At 35.3% G+C, this 22,328-nt stretch overlaps 1 protein-coding gene across 7 annotated transcripts in view; it reads right to left on the bottom strand.

The window, feature by feature from the left end:
* Window positions 1-22,328, bottom strand: part of LOC149560803 (DNA-directed RNA polymerase I subunit rpa43-like) — a 169,069-nt gene that overhangs the window by 120,521 nt on the left and 26,220 nt on the right. For 3 of the 7 annotated variants that reach the window (XM_089824828.1, XM_089824831.1, XM_089824830.1), the window contains exons 2-3: window positions 13,041-13,197; window positions 12,627-12,781 (exon numbers count right to left, since the gene is read on the bottom strand). In XM_089824828.1, the coding sequence (XP_089680954.1) occupies window positions 12,627-12,781; window positions 13,041-13,150 (265 nt within the window). In that variant the 5' untranslated portion in view covers window positions 13,151-13,197. Of the gene's footprint in view, window positions 1-12,626; window positions 12,782-13,040; window positions 13,198-16,200; window positions 16,328-16,376; window positions 16,511-22,328 lie in introns of those variants that run through there. The other 4 variants (XM_089824827.1, XM_089824829.1, XM_089824832.1 and 1 more) reach the window with 4 other exon arrangements.

Raw genomic sequence — 22,328 nt, 5'->3', positions numbered from 1 at the left:
TGTGAATCTTCATCCAGTTACAAACTAGGTTTTATATTTAAAAATCTACTTGAAGCAAAATTACTTTGGCTGTATTTGAAATATATTTTCAGAACTAGTACATGTTATTGTAATTTTGTTATTACTCATTGCAAAATCATCAAAAACATAAACCACTCAAACCCTTCTGCAACTTTTGTCTAGCTCTGCAAGAAAATATTATTAAACAGAGAAAACAAATTTAAAAATTAAAAAATTACAACAGATCAGCAGAAGAGATCCATCAAGGATCTTTCAATATCAACATCCTCTTCCTCGTTGTAGGTATCTTCTTCATCTTCTATATATGTAGTAGACCCCTTTTTGAGTTTTTCATCATCCTAATTCGTCACATCATCACTTTTCATTTCGCATGTTTTCCAAGTGTCACCTCATCACATACACTTGCCTCAATATTATTACAAGTATTTGATTCTATAATATAATCATCACTGCATACAGAGCCAGCTCCTTTTTCAAAGAATTCATTATCGATCACTTCATCTCTATTAGTTGGTGCATTGTTATTAATATTCTTCTTCGATTTATTTTTTTCTCTTACTTCCTTTCCTATTTCCCATGTGTTCGTAATAGATCTACCTTCAAGCGGGTAGGCTTTATAGCAGGAACCCGCTCTGATGCCAATTAAAAAGCACACGATTATACTAAGAGAGGGGGTGAATCAATATAATAATGAATTTTCCAATTAAAACTTTTTATCCAAACAACTTTAAATGCTGGAATCAACAATTATGCGCATGAACACAATAACACAATTTTTATGAAGAAACCCAAAGTGGGAGAAAACCACGGCAAATTAATTGCATTTATATGACTTTGATCTTTTACAATATTTTATAGGCTCCAACATCGATTTTTACGAGCACCAACAGGCTGCAAGCCATGACTCTTCGCAGCCTTAGACCCACTAGAAGCACCTACTCCCTCTATTTGTCTTCGCAAACACCAACCCACTACACACAAACTATTTTTCCACCTTGTCAACGTTGCTTACTCAACTGATGATGGATGCATTCTTAACACATCTTCTTGTCTTCAAATCAATATGTATATCTGTTTTTAAAACCACATTCAATTCTACAAATATCCCCCTTTTATATTGTCTTCAATAGAATAACAATCTTTGTTATCCACTTATAATATATATATATATATTTTTTTTTTTTTTTTTTTTTTTTTTTTTCTTGTCTTCAAATCAATATGTATATCTGTTTTTAAAACCACATTCAATTCTACAAATATCCCCCTTATATATTGTCTTCAATAGAATAACAATCTTTGTTATCCACTATATATATATATATATATATATATATCCAATTTAGCAAATCTGAATATATATTTGATTATGTTCCTTGCTATATCTATTTGGTCCTCACACTTTCTTAACTTTTCAAGTATATCTTCACATACTCTAACTCTTCAGCATATATTCTTTTTATGTTCTTCACTTTCCATGCTCATCTATTTTGCACATTCTCTCTTCTCTTTAATACTTTTGACCTGCATTATATATGCGTTAAATTTTATTCTTCTTCCTCTTATTTTTCTGCTCTACATCTAAGTGCTGACTTCCTTTTTAAATTCTCTTCTCTCATTTATTGTTTTTCTATTTTGTTCATATCTTCTTTTTAATTCTCTACTGCATGTCTTCAACGCACTGCTCTTCTCTGCCCTTTTGTTTTTCTTCTACACATTGCTCTGTTTCATTCACTCTAAATATTTTTCATTGCAGATAATCCATCTTTTATTATATTGTTTCACTCCAGTCAATTGGTGTAACTCTTAGCCAAGGGACGAATCTTTCAAATGCATATTTTTTATTATTCTTTGTCTAATTAGATAACACCTTTCAAAACCATAGTTTAATTTAGATCACCGATAGGATAGTTTAAGGCTTGTCTATGATCAACACTCCATTCTCATGTGCTATCGTGAATTGTTAATTTCCCTAAGACAAATGGCACCAATATAAGACACAATAGTATTATGAATCACTGCCTCCTTCGTTGTTTATATACCATACTGACGTGTTATATGCATCCCAACGGCATCCATATTTTTGCCGTTAACTTCCGAAATTTGGTCCTCTCAAATCAAATATTATTTAGTCTTCATACGCATATGCTCAACTGATCTTTGTAGTAGAACTTTCTTGCACAGAGGACTTCATGTCTTTCATTTTGATCACAGTATATGAATACCTAGTTTTCACAACTTGGAGACTTCTGCTTCCATCGCATATTGAATGTGATGAACATTGTTCATCCCATTGACACTAAAACTTTCGCCAGTTCCTCTCCAAATTGTTGTTGGATATGCCTTTGTTTATTTATCTGAATCACGTCTTCTGCAATACTCCTTATTGTGACTCCAGGCTGGTTGCATATACCTGATTTGTTTGAACGCTATACCTGATTTGTTTGAACGCTATAGAGAAACTTTGCCATATGTTAGAGATTATTAGTGCTTCAAACTTCACTGTACCCTATCGCTGCCGCATATGATCATAACCATTCATCTGCTATTGATCACGTATGCACCACTATTTCGTTCAAAACATAGTCACTTCAATACTATGACTTTGGTATCTTGGAAAATTCTGCACATCCTTCTATTTATTTCTGCCTCTGTGTATGTCCCTATGTTTTCTCTTGGCACCACATCATCCATGCTCCCAATGGTTCCTCATCAATACGTCTGTTCACCACTACTGCCTTTGTTAATTCATATTGTGTATTTAGTTCTGTCATCACTTTAGCTTAACTTAAAGCTCTCTTGTTATTATTGGCTTCCGTACATGCAGTTGCTGTTTGAACTTTGATCTTCGTCTCTATTTAGGCATGCTACATAGGTGTAAATATTATGAGAAGATTGTTTTCTTAATGCATCAATCTTTGTCTTCTAATGATTTCCAGTCTTTACTGTTCCTCTTGCTGCTTCATCCTAATGAATATAGATGAGATAAATATCTCATCATATATATCACTCTCGTGTATATATTTATCCAGCTTTAGAGATCTAAATTCATAATTTCACTTATGTCAATCATCTATTAATGTCTTCATATATATCACTCTCGTGTATATATTTATCCAGCTTTAGAGATCTGAATTCATAATTTCACTTATGTCAATCATCTATTAATGTCTTTGACTTCAGTGATAAGACTTCGACTAGTCTCATTAGAATATAAACATAAAAGTAAGTGTTTTACTTTCCAATGTCTTCAGTATGCATACTATATTTTTCTATGCATCTCATGTCTATAACTCTTACATTAATGACAGGATCTAACAACACTGACATCAATGACAACTTCTTAATTTTGACATCAATGACAATAATTCCATTGCCTTGATTGTAAACAAGTCATCACAAGTGGATTCAATCACAAGATTATGGAGTTTTGAACGAATCACAAGCCACGAAGGTTCACAATAAATGAAGATATTAAAGTTATACTTTGTCTTAATCAGCGAAGGCAAAGAACAACGAAACAAAAACTCATTTGTCATGATTATCGGCCAAGCTGGCTGAAATACTACCACACGCTAGTGTTTTGGACGAATAGGAAGGCCCCGAAGAGTTTACACGTAAATAAGGTGTATCCTGTGAAGTCAAAGTGCATGGGATGAAAGAAATAGTTTGAACGAAGATAGACTTGGGAGGATTGAAACCCAAGGCAGGTTCTAAGGTAATAAATACACTGAACCAATGTTACCCCAGCACAGGGATGCGACAGTGCGGGGAGACGTCGAGACGAGTTCTAGGTACGGGAAAAGAAGGGCCTCAATTTGGGGACAGCGGGGGCGCGGAAGGGGGGAGGCAGGTGGTTGCATAGTATATAAATATAATATATATGACTGAAAATGCTAATTCTGATATGATACTTCAATATATTATACAACATACCAAATATAGTTGAATAGAGAAAATTGAAATGCAACTCACAAACCATAAGTTCAAACTTGAAACTTGAAACTTCATAACCATTACCAACGACCATTTAACAAATTAACTCAGTTCAAGATGCAAGATTCAAAATTCATTGTTCAAATATGAATATCATATATGATACATCATAAAGACGCTCATGATGACAATTAGCCGAGTAGCATGAAACAGTGAAATGAAATAATGTATTGTAGCCATAAAAAAGTGAGTACAATCAACAAAATGACAAAATGTTAATAATGAGAATGGAATCATCCCAAGTGCTCTCTAGGCATGCATAAAAAACAAATTAAAAAAGAAAAGAAAAAATTATTTTTTAAAAAACTTTTTGGGCCATTCAGTCGGCTACACCCCGCGAGCACCCTGGGAGGACCCAAACACTCGCGACGCACCCGAGCACCCATGAACCACCAGGGTGCTCGACCAGCACGATTGAGGTGCAACAGCACATTTTCGGCCAGCGAGGGTACTCAGGTGTATGACACACCCGCACCGGGTGCGTACGCGCACTGGGTGCTTCGGGTTTTTGACCCAGGTGCACACACCCAGTTTACACTACACTAAACACATTGATCACATTTGAAGGAGTATTAAAGGTTAACTAAGTTCTATTTGTTCACATTATTTTATGATATATGAGATTCTCTCATTAGGAATATATATATATATATATATATATAAAGTGCCATCATATATACATTAAGATGTAAATGAAAATATTGATTAAAACATATATTCAAAATATATATTTAAATTAGATTTTATCTACATTATATTGGAATGATCTCATATTATTATGCAGGATTATTTATTATCTTTGAGTATTATATTAGTCTCTCTCTTATTTTTATTTTTTATACGTAATATAAAAGCTATTTGCCTTGATCTTTTCCTCTGAGAATGTTCTTGCAAGAAGAGGGAGATTGATATCAAATTCAAAGGGAATCTGACACTTAGTCAAAGACAACTTTGGATGAGGAGCTCTGAATATTGATATTCAGAGGGAGTCTGAAAATCCATGTGTGTGATTGTTTGATTTTGATGAGCCTACCCTTGTGCATGTCGTGAGGAAGTGACGTCTTCCAAATGATTATCACTTGTATCTGTAGAAGTTATTGAAAGGTGATGATCTTTCAATAACTTAACCTTCTATTGTGATAGACATCTTATGATGTATAGATCATATCATAATAGATAGTAAACTTGCAAGGTGGATTAAGTTCCTTAAACAGACCATGGTCATCTATTATGATGGACATCTTATGATGTCTAAGCAGATCATGATAGATGATAGCTTGCATGGTGGATTAAGTTCCTTAAACAAACCATGGCCTTGTATTGTGATGGACATCTTATGATGTCTAAGAAGATCACAATAGAAGAATACTTGCATGGTGGATTAAGTTCCTTAAACAGACCATGGTTATTCAATGGTAAGCTAAGTCACAAGATTCAAATTCGAGTTCCAGTTCAACAACTATGAAGTTCAGATGAAATTCAACAAGTCAAAAAGAATCGAAAAAAATTTCAACATTAAATTCACCTTATGTATTTTTTTTAAAATATAAATATATGTTATTAATATTTAAAGTATTTATAAAGTAATATAAAAATAAATATTTTATAAATAGACAAAAATATTAATATTTAACTTTTAATAATAATTGAACATAGTATTAGTATGTAATTCTATTTTTCCTTTGATAAATAAAATACTAATATTACACATAAAGTAATATAATTGTTACCAATAAATAAACATAATATTAAGATTTTAATAAACATTACAAATAAACTTAAATCTTTAAATAAACTTAGATTATTAAATTAACTTAAATTTTTAAATAAATCACATGAAATAAACTTAAAAATTTAAGTAATCTTCAAACCTAAAAAAACTCAATAAATTTTAATCGACTAAAACATTATAATTAAAATTGTCGCGGATAATTTTGTGAAATGTTGAACATAGCCACGAACAGCAAACAAACCACAAAAAACATTGAAGAAACACTATTGAACAGCCACCAAACATCGTTGAAAAACCACGAACAAGGAGCAACAAAGCCTAGGAAAATATGATTGCAAAATGTTGGAGCAGGCAAGCAATGGCCACCACAACTGAATATTGCAAACAAACAGATCGAATATGTTTGCCCTATTTTTTCGTCAATAACAATATTCAATCAATCGATGCCATTTCATTGCAAGGGGCCATATTTATTTATTTATTTTTCCGAAAACCCCCAAAAATGACACAATAAAATATTTTTTCTCAGAAACAATAGTGACTTTGTTGTTGTACGAATTTATGGTGAACTTTTGCGATTTTCTTAATTTTTTATAGGATTGCCGAATTTTGAACTTGTAGCCGAAAATTCAGCAAACCTTGTAACTTAGATGGTAAGCATCATTGATAATGCGTGTGTACATACCTTATGAATATTTTTAAGTATTTGGTGAATATCATATGTTGATATTCTGGAGCCCAATAATTATGATATCAAAATGTTGAATATCTTATGATCACAAATATTCTTATATTACATTGAGGTAATACCTAACCATTTGTTTATCCACCCTAACTAAAAGGGAGTTTTGATGTTTTGTAGCTTTTGTCAGATAAATTCTAGTGAAGATATGTATATATATAGAAAACTAGAATGTTATATTGAAATTGTGCTCTAGTTCAATTTATGATCTGGTGCAAATCTACCAAAACAAATCGAATTACCCCTAGAAGATATTCCCTTGATTCTTCCCCTATGTTATTGATGAAATTTCATTCTTTTTGGTTTCTAGTCGATGGTATATTTTATGTGAGATGTAGATAAATATATATACATATTTATATGTTTCATTATTATTTATATGTTAGAGAAAGAGATTATAGATATATATAGTTCATATATAATGATAATGATTATTATTATGAATGGACGTCCCTGAAGAGACATGTCTATTCATAACCCATTCTGCATATAAATATAATTGATTGCTGCAATTGAAAAACACATACCTTATAGGCAGTGCAAATACATTTGCAGTGATCTGAGAAAATCAACACTTTGCCAAAATTCTCTGCCTTCTATTTTTATAACTAACAAAAGTTTTGTCCTCTTATACAACAAAGTGTTGTTTTTTTATAGATTAAAATGCAAATCGATACTTGTCTTATACATAGCATCGGTCTTTGTTAATTTGTTTTCTTCGTAAATGAATCACTGCCTTACATTCTTTTTGTCTTATTTGCTTGTCTTTTTCTTGATCTGTCCTATGTGCTGTAAATATATATTCAACTATATTTGGTCTTGTCTTATTCAATGCTATTTTGTGTTCAATAACAAAGCACTGTCATTGTTATTTTCCTCTTCTAAATACACTTCCCAATTCCTCACTATCCTATTGCTGCAGTCTGCTCATGATCATTGCCCTTTTCATCATTGATTATCTAAAACAGGTTGCTGTCTTAACAATTTTACTAGTAGCATATTAGTTACAGTTTCTTATGAATTGTTGTCTACCATAAGCATCATTATTAATTGTGTCTTCTCTTTAATCAAACAATTCACTGACTTGTTATTGTCTTCAATACTGATCAATGTCCAGAACTCAACATAAAATAATAATGACTTGGTTGGTCATACTTCCATCAGTTCACAGTTCAAAACTTAACATAATAATAACTGTGCTCTTAACCTTGCTTATTGATGACAACTTTTTAACAACGATGACAACAATGTCCATCTTGTCTATTCATCTTCTCATCTTTGATATCTATGATAACTTGGTGCAGGGGCACCTATGAATAATATGATGTACCTAGACGGCTCATGGTATGTCATGAGTAGATATGAATGTAATAAGGTTCTCAGGACTAATTGGAACATTTTGTATTGTTGTGGACCCTTTTGTAAGGCCATTGGCCCTGTTAGGCATCTATAAGCCTACTTGGTCAACAGGTCAATAGGAGTCTGGGAAAGGGTAGGATATGTCTTCCATGATGTTTTGAATCATGAATGACCATTTAGAGGTGTCCATAGGTTGGTAGGAGCTAAATGCACAAAGATGTAAAATGCTGTCAAAATATTGTTTGACAACATTGACAACTTTTGTGCAACTTTTGCAAATTATTAGCAACTTGACCCCACTGGCCAAATTTGGTTTGAATTTCAGTTGGGGCAGTTGCGTTGGTTAAATTATGTTCATAAAAGCCTCTGGTAGTCGAGAGACATGAGTTGTTGAAGAATTTGGAAATTGAAACATCTCATTTTTCTGTCAATTTCTCTGTTCTTGCTTTGTGTATGGATCTGTACAGATTCATTTGTGTGTCCAATTGTCATTGTTGCATAGAAGGGTGAGTTAGCTATGCACTGCAGTTGGTTTGAAGTAATTCCATTAAATTTGGTGAGCTCTCCTTTCAATTTACTGCAGACAGTTACCAAGACCTCGCTTACATGGGGTTTTGGAAACACACAGATATATCTTAACTTCCACCCATGGAAAATCCCGGCCATAGGTGGAAAGTTAAGGTTGCCAACATATTTTAGATTGATGGTGGACCCAGACAGCGAAGAGATGGAGTTAAAGAGATGTGACCAATAATCAACCAGGCTTCTCTATGTGACTGGTTGCGGTTGGAAGGCAAACGTGGTTTCAGATGTGTTGGAGAGTGGATTAGACCCAATATAAGAGTGGTTTCAGTGGATTGACATGTATACAAACCTATTCCAAGCATTGTCTTAATAGGATCAAATAAAATCAAAGCAGTTGCTTTGTAAAAGTGACCTAATTGACCAATTAGGCCTCTACGTGATCAGTCAGCACTTAGAACCCTAGACTGAGGAGTCAAGAAGCCAGACTGATATATGTTCTGTAAGGGCCAAAAGAGTATTCCAAACTGTATTTTGTTTGGCAGGTTGTTTGGGGGTTTTGCAAATTGTGGGGTAAAAACAGTCGAAGTAGGGATAGTAGCAAAACTAGGCCTCTACTAAGTGGATAACCCTTAAAATATTGGTGCAGTCCCACTGATGTTTGATTAATATTATGTTGACGCCCTAATGTCAGAATGTGGAGAGAAATGAAGTCTAATCCATCCCCTTGAAGTTGGAATGAAGTTACTCCATGTGCCTAGGGTTAGGCCTAATAGGTATTAGGGAGAGAAGCTACAATACGAGTCCTTGACGTGAGAAGTTGTGATGGAACGCTAAAATTTTGACAAATTTTAGAGTCCCAAGTACCATGATCAAAGCTTTGGACTTAATGCTTTGGCAACTTTGGCAGAAGTAACACTAAATGGACTCATGCCATCACCCACTGCTGAATCTGAGTCATTCGTGCAGGTGAAGGAAGAGAAAAAGGATAACAGTAAACAACAGAAAGGTGAAAGAATAGGACGGCGGGTCAGAGAAGATGGTCTCCAAGAAGAGCAGCCTAGAACTTTGTTGAACTGAGAAAATGATTAATTTTACAAGGCTTCTGTTAATCGTATTGAATTGGATATAAAAGAAAAGCACCAAGAGCATGTAAGAAGTGTTGGTTTTGAAAGAGAACATGGAAGTCCCATCATGGATTCAAAGAAGAGGAGAAGGAAGCCAAGCGCTGTAAAAATGGAAGCATTAGGTGAAACCTCTTCTAGAGAGATACAAAAATCAGAGGCTTTACCTGTAGATGGAACAAAGTTTAAAAATAAAAAGAGAACAGCTAATTTACATGTACTTTCTAAGCAAGGAAGATTGGTTAAGCCTCTTCCTATGTCTACTTCAGACCCTGATTTTTCTTTGTCAGACAGAGGTGTAACAGAGTATATAGCGCCACATTCTGCTTTAGGCCAAACTAGTTCGACCTTCGAAGCAGACACAAATTGTCTTTACAAAGGGCATTTTCATCAATACGTGGTAAAAAAGTCTAGCAAATTGTGAGAATGCTGTAGTTATTGAGCAATCTGAACTACACAACAATGTGTCTGTATTTTGTCCTCATAGTGTAACAGATGGGGTTTCAAGCATGAAGGTGAAATTGACTCATTGTTTATCATCTCAATTGCTACAGCAGTGGTGTACATATGAATGGTTTTACAGTGCAATTGATTGGCCATGGTTTGCCTGGAATGAGTTTGTAAAGTACTTGAATCATGCAGGTCTTGGGCATGTTCCTAGGCTTACTCATGTTGAATGGGGTGTTATACGCAGTTCTCTTGGTAAGCCACACCGTTTATCCAAAAGATTCCTTCAAGAGGAAAGGGAGAAATTGGAACAGTATCGTGAGTCAGTACGGAAGCATCACAATGAAGTACGAGCTGGCATTCGTGAGAGTTTACCAACAGATTTAGCTCGTCCTTTATCTGTAGGCCAGCGTGTTATTGCTTGCCATCCAAAAACACGAGAAGTGCATGACAGAAATATTTTGACTGTTGATGTAGAGTTCAATTTGACAGGCCCGAATCGGGAGTTGAATTTGTAATGGACATTGATTGCATGCCGTTGAATACTTTGGAGAACATTCCAGATGCACTGAAAAGAAATAATGTAGTCCTGGATGGATTGGGTCAGATGTCTGAAGGCATACAAGCGGAGACAAAATCTAGAAGATGGGGTGTTCATATTTCTCCAAAGATTGCTCTGAGTGAAAAAATGGAAAAGGCAGGAGATGGATCTTCGTTTGGTCCCCCATCTAAATATTCTTTTAATACATTATTGGAGCAAGGCAAGGTGGATGCAGGAGAACTGTAGCAGCGACAACCCCAAACATTCACAGACCCAAACGACAAGAGAAACATGAGATGTCCAAGCACGGAAAGAATTATATTTGAAGCGGTGTGATTTACGTTATTTGTCAACATTAAAATAAGACTTGATTAAAATATGTGAATTATTAATAAAAGGAAATGACTTTGCGTGTGAAAGGTCACATCTACCCTTATAGCTAAAGTATATAAGGGGTAAGTTATTTGTGAAAAAAAATATTCAAACATATTTGAACATTCAGATTCACAAGAAGCATTTTATATTTATACATTTCTGTAAGGAGGAATAAGGGCTCAATATGGCCTTGTAATATAAATTTCATTATTTTATTTTTAAAATAAAATAAAATGTCTTTTGTTTATTTTTAAATGGCGTGTAGATTTAAACTGCAAGCAAATCATCCTTTGTAATTATCTTCTAGAATTTTGCATACAATCTAAATATCAGATAAGTGGACATGGTCATTTAGCATTATAAATTGGATCATTACAGATATTGTGAAATATTTAATCATTTCCATATTTGTATCTAGTTTGTCTCCTTGCCAAAGGAGTTAAAATTCAATTTGGACTAATTCAAGATTGCATAATATTTGGTCTGTCGCATCTCGATTATTTAATTGTTGGCAGTAAAGTGTGTAAAGCATTATAAAGTTATACGTGATAATTCACTGTAGTTGACTCTAATGCCCGAATGAGCAGAGGCATTGGTCTTTCTATTATTGAAGTCAAAAAATTTATATGTTCCTTCTACAAGCATCAAATTTATTATTATTCAATTATTCAAAACATTTAACCATTATCCAGCATCCAATTTTCATTTTAATTGAGTTCGAGTATTTTGCCAGCCCGAGAACCCTAGAAGTTTAAATTCGCTATAGAAAAGCCTTGAACCGGACAATCAACGTTTTGAGGTAAAGGTTTACCCGCCTGGGTGTAGCAGAGCCTAAAGTGCAAGGGAATCGAAAAGTATTCTCGTTTGTTGGCCAAAACTGATTGTGAAATCCTATCGAAGAAGTGGCAGGCTCTTGGATTTCCAATCTACAGTTTTGGAAACCAACAACTCGTATCATGAAGAAAGGTTGGTTTGATATGTTGAAGTGATTCCAAAGGAGTTGCAAAGGATTGTGTAATATCCACAAATTGGTGTTAGGTTGGAGTAACCTAGTAAAGTGTCCTACATACATTGTTTCCCTATGGGCTCTGCATCATAACATCCAATTCCTTTGACATCAATGACAATATTTCTAACATATGGTTGTCTTGAATGCAATATGCAATGTCTATGAAATCTGGAACCTTTACAAGAGATTATACAACTCTTGCAAACAATATTTCTACACAGAGATTCCTTGCAATCTGTTTGGCGAAATGTCCATGGTGTAAAATGCACAAATCGGTGAGAAAAGCAAAATGTTTAACATAATACCTGTACATGGAAAAAGGGTGCAAAAGGTTTATGTGTGAACTGTGGTGGAGCATTATAGCATGTTTGTTTACTTATCTTTCCATATATCTATCAATAAGAACACATATGCTAATGAAAAAAATGTAAGCATGCATGCATAAATCAATCATTTGACTGTTAATATTTAGCAAGAGCAAGCAATCAACATTATATGCAGTAAACAACAAGATACTTTGACGGTGATGCAATGCACAGCTGACAGCATGCTACATTGAGCTACATGCACAAATCTTAAATCTAAAGCATTCTGGAAGATGAAGAAATTGATTGTATTTTTCGAAATAAATAGGATGAAAATGTAAGAAAACATTCATTGAAAGATGTGCTACTAAGCTAAAACAACCATTACATGCACTCAATATGAGAAACCATACATAAACAAACAAATTTAGTAAAATTTTACAACCAAAAGAATACCTAGAAGCATGCCAGGCTTAGGAGAGAAAAGTAGTAGTTTTGCTTTTAGTTTCAAAGAAAGATAGGGATGGAGTCCAGAGAGAATCTTGGGTGTCCAGTCGCAGACCTTAATGTCAAAATAAGCCAAGACTACCCCATCAAACTCCTCATTGTACCTGTAGAAAACAAAAGGACTTATATTTCAAAATTTCTTTGCAAACCTCCAATTCTTGAAGTCATATTTTATAAATTCAAAGAGCCAAAGTATCATATAGTGCTCATATATCCACTTCACTGTGCTCAACAAAGAATAAGGCTTGCTTCTTTCAGTTCAAGGCAAATTCAATGAGCATAAACTAGTTCAAGGAATAAATTTAGTTCTCCATTTCAAGGCAAATTCGGTTAACATAACCAAGGGTAAGGACTAAGCCTTACCGCAAAAGCAGTGAACTAAGGAGCTGCAGGACTCCCTGTTGCACATCATCACTTCGAGAAGGATGCAGAAAAGCCGATAGTGTGGTTTTTGCCACACTTAAACCTTCCATTTCTCTCTTTACAGCAGCAAACACACTTGTCACCAATGACGATGGCGCTGCAGGGTGTTAGAAAAAGCTCAATCATTTCAGAAAACACATTTTACACAAATGGCACATATCTGATTACAGGTGTTATTATGTTTCATTGATTTGCATCTTTACACTGCTTTACATAAAATTGTTCAAAAAATATGGATTAGCTCCACTGTTTTATGCATTTTTTTCATGAAATGACCAGGAATATAGAAATTCACTACGCTTGATGTAATTTTGGAATGACCTCATCATGATTGCTTCAATTTACAATTCTGTATGAAATGATACAACAATGATTAACCAGAAGCTACTCCCAACCAGCATTATAAAAGCTAGCAAAACTCTGTTTCAAATAGGAAACTGGTCAATGTGTTCCCTTAGATCACCATGGAAAACAGAAATAGCAATATTGCTATTGAAAGAACGATCCAAAGTTCCTTTCATTATAACCATAATTGAGGGAAGAAATCCCAGCCACAAACCTACTCTGGAAATTTGCCTCAATACCCTAATATAGAGATTCACAAAGCTTGATGTAATTTTGGAAAGATCTCATCATGATTACTTCAATTTACCATTCTGTATGAAACGATACACCAATGATTAACCAGAAGCTACTCCCAACCAGCATTATAAAAGCTAGCAAAACTCTGTTTCAAACAGGAAACTAATAAATGTGTTCCCTCAGATCACCATGGCAAAGAGAGATAGCAATATTGTTATTGAACGAACAATCCAAAGTTCCTTTCAATATAACCATAATTGAAGGAAGAAATCCCAGCCACAAGCCAACTCTAGAAATTTGCCTCAATACCCTACTTCACACTACCCCATTTACTCTTCCTTTGTCAACTTTACAATGCTCACAAGCCTTGCTAATAAATATCTCTTCAAAGCAATTTTGACTATAAAAGAATTTTGTTAGAATGCTAACTAGTGAAATGAAGAGCAATTTTATTCACATCTGTTATTCGCAAATTAAAATCATGGCTAAAATAATGTAGAAATGGATGCCAATAGGCATACCATGTTGAAGAATGGGGTACACCTAAAATTTTATAATAAGGTAAAGTAACATCATTTTAAATCTTCAATCTACCATACTTTTTTTGTTGATTTTGACAAAGGATTAAATAATTTTAACCATAGATTTATGGAAAGCAATATGCAATAAATTCTAGACAACTAACATGATTCCAAAGGCTCATGAGTTCATTTGGCTAAGATGTCTTTCAAAAGCCAATAATAAATCAATCTACAAAAAGTCATTTAAAAGGAGAAAAACAAAATGTGTTCATATGAAAGCAAAACTGAACCATAATTGCTACAAGTGGCTGAGATTGTAGTTCTTAATACATTCAATTACTGAAATTACAATTATATAATTGCTTCAATTAATTCTATATAATGGGTTAAACTTTAATACACTGGTATATGCAAGCAACATATTCAATACATTCTACCCAATGTTTTCACCTGGTAAATCCTCAATTTGGGACAAAAAAGCATGCTTGAGAGATGCAAAATAGCATTTCTCTCACCAATAAAAAGATAATCTTTGTTGTTCCTTACAAGCAAACTATGGATTATTCCTTGTCTATTACTATTAACCAATAAAAAGATAATCTTTGTTGTTCCTTACAAACAAACTATGGATTATTCCTTGTCTATGTCAAAAGCTCTATGTTCTTGTTATGTGAGTTTTGTGACCACTCCAACATGCAGGAAAAAACACTTAGTATCCTAGTATAGAACACCATATATCCAATCTTCTCTTGGACATGGAAGCTCAGATGCTAAACATGTGACCATGTGTGATCAACTAAGACAACACCAAGGTTCCTTCAAATGCTGGACTTAACTCAGTTTTGTAATGTGATTTGTTCGCAATCACTTGGGGACTTACATTAGCTCATTTCTGGAGGATCTGTCAACTTTTTTAATATGAATGGTATAGCAATTGAGGTCTTCAAACTACTTCGAAGGATTATTTGAAATTGAGAGGGTTTAAAAATCTAAGCTACTTCTCATTTTACTCCTGCTAATGCAAGACAAAGTTGAAGTTGTGGTGAGACCAAACCAATCCTTGCTTTGCCAAATCAACTATGCTAAGGAGGATGCAATGTTCTATGGATGCAATCATAAAAAGTATGATTTTCAAATAACTCATCAAAAACAAAACTAGGCAAATAAATGAACATCAAGTGATTTAAGAGAACTGCTTGCACTGTGTCTGAGACCAACCTTAAACTATTACTTGCAATCAACAAGTACCAAAACTTACGAACACAAGTTTCACCATTATTCAACAACAATATCCCCCACTAATCTATCCAACTACTTTATTTAAAACTACTTTTAACTTTCTACTCAAAAAAATATGAACTTGGGATTAAAGAAACAATGCAACACTACTAGCTTAAGCAATCCACCATGAAATTAACAATGAACTTGCAATTACTCTAGTGGCATTTAGGCAGCAATTTCTAAAATTTCTCCTTTACAAATGGTTTGAGAAAGCCCTATATAGTTGCTCTGAGTACAATGAACAGCCCAAATCGATTTGAGCTTAATAGCCAAGATTTTGCCAACAAAACTCTAATGCAACTACCACCTACAAGCATTAGTTGTCAGATTACAATAAGGTACCAATTGTGAGCCAATAAGAAATTTACATTTCTATGATGGTCCAATGAGAAAAAAAATTAGGCAAAGAGTAAGTGCATTTCACATGCCAACTTGGAATAACTTGATTGGATGAACTTAGACGTGTGAAACTGGAATAATCTAATGAGTTAAACATGGGTTGGCTCCACCTCAATATGTTTATCTTGTAAATTTCGTCAATTCATTCGAATGAAGAGATATCTATTGATACTCAATATTATCAAAGCTTTTATTATGATGGCTCATATTCCTAGATTACTTCATCTTCATTAATTTCCTCCATCCTTTGAAGTTCTTCATCCTAAATTGCTTGGATTTTATCTTGAGTTGATCGTCTAGAAGTGATGAGATCCTACATGTAGTTGGATCATTATAATTGTTCTTGAATTTCGGAAGGAAAATCAAGATTGAGATCATTTCTCCACTCATACACTTGTTCATTTTCCTTGGACAACTTGTTCTTAAAATTCCTTCTTGGTATGTGAATCTTGTTCTTGAATTTGAAATCATCTTTGCACACAAAATGCTCAACCTTGAACATCATCTTTGCCTTCTATCTCCATGTAATCATGGAATCTCCTTTGTAATTGCAACTTGGTCCAATTCTCTCTTTGCTCTCACCTTGCTCAAAGTCTTCAAGTTGTCATAGTTCTTCCTTCTCCTCGCCTTGCAAGATAAAACAATAACATTTGTCAAAGATATGTCATTTTCATTTCATCCCTAACTTGCTACATGAAATCATATTCATCCTTGCAATCCATAATTCATATGACCTCTAAAACTTATTAAATTTCACACTTAACTTCGAAGATAAAAACTTGAGATTCTACATAACTGATTGAAACTTTTCTATACTTAAAACCTCATTTCAAATGATTTTACCACACAATCTTAAAGATATTAAATTCTGATTTTCTGGTCCTGATTGCTGTTTTCTGATTTTAAATCTCTTGATTCCCCCTCAAGAACATTTGGTATTATGCTTCAAATTCACTAACATACCAGTGCAAAATTGACTTTGATTCATACCTGATAGCGGTTTTCTAAGTTTAGATCCCTTGATTGCCCCTAAAGAACATTTGGTGATCTGCTTCAAATTCACAAACTTAGCAGTGCAAAATTGACATTGATTCATACTTGATTGTCATTGCTAAGGAGTTCTGAATTTGCAATGGAGGAAATATCCTCTTCTGATTTTCAAATTTCTTGTGTTTAACTACTATAGGTCAAATGAGACCAAATATACACCCATATGAAACATAATCAATTGTAGGTGAAACCAACAACTCCACCAACATACTCACATTGCTTCCTACTACTTGTACTCCAAGTATAAATTCTCCAACACTTCAAAGCAAATGCAGAGGTTCAAGTTGCATGGACACGTGTGCTTCAAGATTGGTCGTTGATTTGGACCTTTGAGACCTCGTACTTGATGAGTTACAGAGCTACAAGAGGAAAGAAGGGTCATTGTTTTCTTCAACTGATTGCAAACGTAGGAGATACACCCTACAACCAAGTAAATAAGAACATGTGTTTAGTTTTATTATACCATTTATTTTGCTCGTTAAGTTTATTAAAATCTTCGCTGCATTATAAATGGTTTTTTTTAATCCTTACAAATCTGTGGTGGGAAGATTATGGTGCCACAACAACTAATCTTCAAAATCTTGCCATCCAAATATCATCGCAGCCTTGTAGTGATTTTGGTTGTGAGCGAAATTGGAGTAATTTTAAGAACATACACACAAAAAAGTACAATAGGTTGATTCGGAAGCGTTTGAATGACTTGATTTATGTGTGGTATAACCTTCATTTACACGAAAAGAAGGTGCAAGGGAAAGCTTCATACGAAGCACTTGACTTGGATGAGATTGATCCATAATCAGCATATTGGATTGCTCCTTTTGATGGGGATGATGTAGATGGGCGTCTGGATCCTTTATGACTAATGAATAGCTAGTTGTGTTTAAGATGGAAGCAGATGACTAGGATACAGAAGTGGCAGCACATGAGGAGGTACATGAGTTTGGTCATTCATTAGAGGCTTTTTGTTGAGGCTTCAACACTACCCACGTAGTAATAGCAATCCCTTTTAAGCTTTCGTGTAATGTTCCTTTCCACATACGCAACGGAGAGAAAATGACAACTTCCCAAATTGCACACAAGAACCATGAGTCTCACCTACGGTGTACAAACTAAAGGGTTATCAAATGCACAGTGACTGTATGGTGATTCACATAAGTTCGTACGGCAATGCTAGAAGCCCGTACATTAATACTAGAATCTGTACAATGACGCCAAAATCCTTACAGTGATGCCAGAATGGGTCCATATGGTGTACGGTGTTGGTGAGAGGGAGTTGGAGGTTGAAGGTCATACGTTGAAGGCTCGAAGGCTGTGCAGTGCACAATAACTGGAAGAAGGATGTTGTAAGCCGTACGATGCACAAACAGTCCGTACAAATGATTGAAGAGGGTCGAACCGTGATGAAATTTGGCAAGCTGTGCAATTGGGGTTGTGATGGAAAACAAAGGCACAGAGAATAATGTAAATTGAGTTTCAAATACCTTTGCTAGTAGACAAAAGTAACTCAATATAAACAATTGCACTTCAATTGAGGATATGTATATTTGCAATCAAGAATGTTGCTCTGATTTGCCAAATCCGAGCCAAGAAATACACACACGGAATAGGGTGAGGATTGAGTCCCACTGAAACCAGAATAGCCAAATAGGGAAGACCTTTCACTTCCGAAATGGCGAACAATCTAGAACTCCAATAGGAATTCACAATACAAGGAAAAAAATCCAAATCGCATACCAACTACTACCTATATGTCATGCTTAAATACCCTTTAGAGAAACTCCCGAGGGTTTACAAAGATAGCTGACTACCACACCTACGAAAACAATTAAATAAAAATGGGTCTGAGATATATTAAATCAATCGGCCCATAAACAATGATTTGATTATTTATTTATTTTATGACGGGAACATTACAGTTCTCCTATCCCAAAGTTTACTTGTCCTCAACCAATTGCAATGCCAAATGCTGCAGAATGTGTTCACCTTCCCAAGTCATATCGTCCAATAGAAAGTGTTTCCAACCTACAAAGTATTCCCTCAGGATACAGTTCTGCAGAGTCTTCTCTCGCACATCAATGATCTCAACCAATTCTACCACAAGCTTCCCTTCTTCATTAAATGGTAGAAGATCTATGGTTACTATGATGTTTTGTCCCATGACTTTCTTGAGGCAGGAGACATGAAAGACGTTATGGATGTGGCTCCCTTCTGGAAGTTCCAGTTCATAGGCAACTTCACCGATGAGGTGAGCTACAGGATAAGGACCATAAAAACATAGCTTCCATTTTTCTTTCCCTTTTGCCTTCAATGAGGATTGCCTATATGACTAGAGCCTAAGATAGATCAAGTCTCCCACTTCGAAACTTCTCTTGATCCGATGTCTGTCAGTGTACATCATTTGTTGATTTTGCACCCTTTGTAAGTTCTCCTTCAAGAATCTCAAAATGTCTTACCCTTCCTGAAGACAGTCCCTTTCCCTTGGTGTGTGACTGTCACCCAATACCATGTTGATAAATGAAAGGAGTTCATCCCCGTATAGTGCTTTGAAAGGTTGAAAGATCCCAAAAGGATCCTTTCACTAAACTTCTGTAAATTTTAATTAAAATTATAGATTTTCCTGTGCTTTCCTTGTGGTCTTAGAGAATTAGACAAAAGTTGCAAAAAGATTGTATATAAGTAAAACAATAATTAACAACAACAAATAATATAATATTCAATCAACCAGAATAGCTACGAATCGTACCAAGCAAGATATGTAATCAATATTCCAACAAAGGTGTTTACAAACAAGGAATGAAGATGCTAGTTGCAAGAATGGACCAGCCACGCACCAAAAGGGTAGAGATGGCTGATGTAATCCAACCAAAAAATCACGTGTCAATTGAAAGACAATTGTACGGCTGCTATAGTCACCCAAGGCAGCAAGAAGATCCCAACGTGCCAAACAAGACCCTCAACATGCAATGCATAAGCACCCCCAAACACTGAACTTAACAATCTTTGTCAACTGCTAAAACAATACTGTAGATTGCTGCTGAAAACATCTATTGAGGTTTGCATCCCAATAGCCAGGCTCTAGGGTTTGAGTCCCAGTCCTCTAGAATCGCTCCTCAGAGCAAAATCGCAAATATCAAGAATGAAGATGTAAAAGATAATGAAAGAATGAGCCAACATCTCCTTTTATCTCTCTCCCAAAGCCAATCGAACCCTAAAGGGAGAATATGTCTTTCCCTTTATTATAAAATGGCATTTCTCAATTAAAAGGCCTTTATGTATAGGGAAAACACCCCTTTCCTCAAATAACATAACTCTAGGTGCCTGAAGATCTCTGGATGATGAAAATAAGTTATAATAATTCAGGACCTTTCCAACAAGCTATAACACATAGGCCTGCCTGACCAGATGAAGCCAAAATCCCCTTATTACTCCAATTAGCTATATAAATAGCTTTATTTTTAATTTATTTAAATGCAAACTTAGGAAATATTAAAAAATTTCCTTTTATTCAACTGGAAAGCCAAACCAACCAAATAATCAGTGAACGGCACTTGTCACCCGCCGCTTGTCACCTACCTGTGACTAATGCCAGGCAATGTGGACCAACTGGCAGTCCCATCCCTAAAATCTAGGGATGCTGCTAGAAACTAGGGAATATACCCTGTCACCCTAAAATTGAAACCATATATTGGTCCCAAGGAGCCTCAAATCTTATCACTGCCACAACCTCGTAAATTTTAGCAAAATCCCTAAAATTAAGGAATTTCCCTTACTGGCTCTCAAAATGACTATAGAACTAACTCTGGTAACTAAGTATCAAGTATGAGTCTCTATCTACCACTGCTAGCCTACGAGACTCCAATAATAGGCCAACTCTCATGACTCTGCTAGTCAGACTACAGAGGGGACATGACAAGGGTGTCATCCCAATAGAGATGTGATAAGTGGTATTGTAACAGTATTCCCCCAGATGCATCCATTTGACCCATGCCCATTATTGTGCCGAAACATACTTCCAAAGGTAACCTTCCAGCCACTTGTTCACAATCTCCGTCTGTCTGAGGGTGTTAGCTAGTACTTGGCGAGAATTCTATTCCTGGCAATCGAAACAATTTCGTCCAAAAAATACTAAGGAACCGACCATCCCTGTCACTCACAATGTTTTGGGGTAACCCGTGCAAATAAGAAACTTCTCTAAAAAATAAGTCAACTACCTGTGCGGCTTGGAAATCTGAGGAGATGGCGAAGAAGTGTGCATACTTCGTCAATCTATCAACCACCACAAAGATACAATCCTTTTCATTTACCTTAGGAAGTCTAGTGGCAAAGTCCGTAGAGATACTTTTCCACTTTTGTTCTGGTATAAGCAAGGGTTGCAATACCCCGACAAGTAAAGTGTGTTCGGATTTGTTTTGTTGGCAGACTACCTATACGTACTGCAATACATCTCCTTTAATTCCCTTCTAGGAAAACCTCTCGCTAAGCTGTCTATAGGTTTTGAGAAACCTCGAGTGTCCAACCAATGGTGAGGCATGTATTTCCTTCAGGATTTTCTGCTTCAGTTTGGATTCAGGCACTAAGTATATCTGATCCTTATAGTAAATGATGTCATCCACCACCTTGTATCAGTCATCCTGAGTGTTGCCATCAATCAGCTTACATGTAGATGTGTTTTTGAAATATTCCACCAATAAGTGTGCTTTCCAGTCAACTGAAATCTGAGACAATAAGCAGATGGTGGGTTTTCTTGACAAGGCATCTGCAACCACATTGTTCTTTCCTTTCACATATTTTTATGTCGAAATCAAAAGCCTCAATCTTGCTTCCCCATTTTTGTTGTCTCTCGTTCAGATCATGTTGCTTCAGAAAATATCTCAAACTATTATGATCGGTACGGACGAAAAACTTGGCACCCACCAGATATTGTCGAAACTTGGTCAGTGTATGCACGATGGCCAACATCTCTTTGTCATAAATGGAATATAGATGCTCCACTTGTGTAAGCTGAGTCTCATAGGCTATAAGGTGTCTATCTTGCATTAAAACCGCGCCAATGCCCTCTTTGGATGTGTCACACACTAGAATGAATGGTTGAGTGAAGACAGGTAAGGTGAGAATCGAGCAAGTGCTCATTGCTTCTTTTAACTTATCAAAAGTGTGTTGCACTTTTTCATTCCACTGGAAGGAGCCTTTCTTAGTCAGATTTGTTAATGGTGCGTTGAGCTGAGAGAATCCTTTTACAAACATCCGGTAATAACTGCACAGTCCAAAGAACCCTCGCAACTCAAAGAGCGATTTTGGTGGGGGCCAATCAAGGATAGCTTGAATCTTCTCCTGCTGGACCTGAACTCCACATTTACTGACCACGTACCCTAGGTACAATATTTTTGTCATCCCA

This window comes from Cupressus sempervirens, chromosome 4 (genome assembly GCF_028749045.1).
Source record: "Cupressus sempervirens isolate cs-2001-9-10 chromosome 4, ASM2874904v1, whole genome shotgun sequence".
Classification (NCBI taxonomy): Eukaryota; Viridiplantae; Streptophyta; class Pinopsida; order Cupressales; family Cupressaceae; genus Cupressus; species Cupressus sempervirens.
The sequence above is the reverse complement of the archived record's forward strand: the minus strand, read 5'-3'. Positions and strand labels throughout refer to the sequence as shown.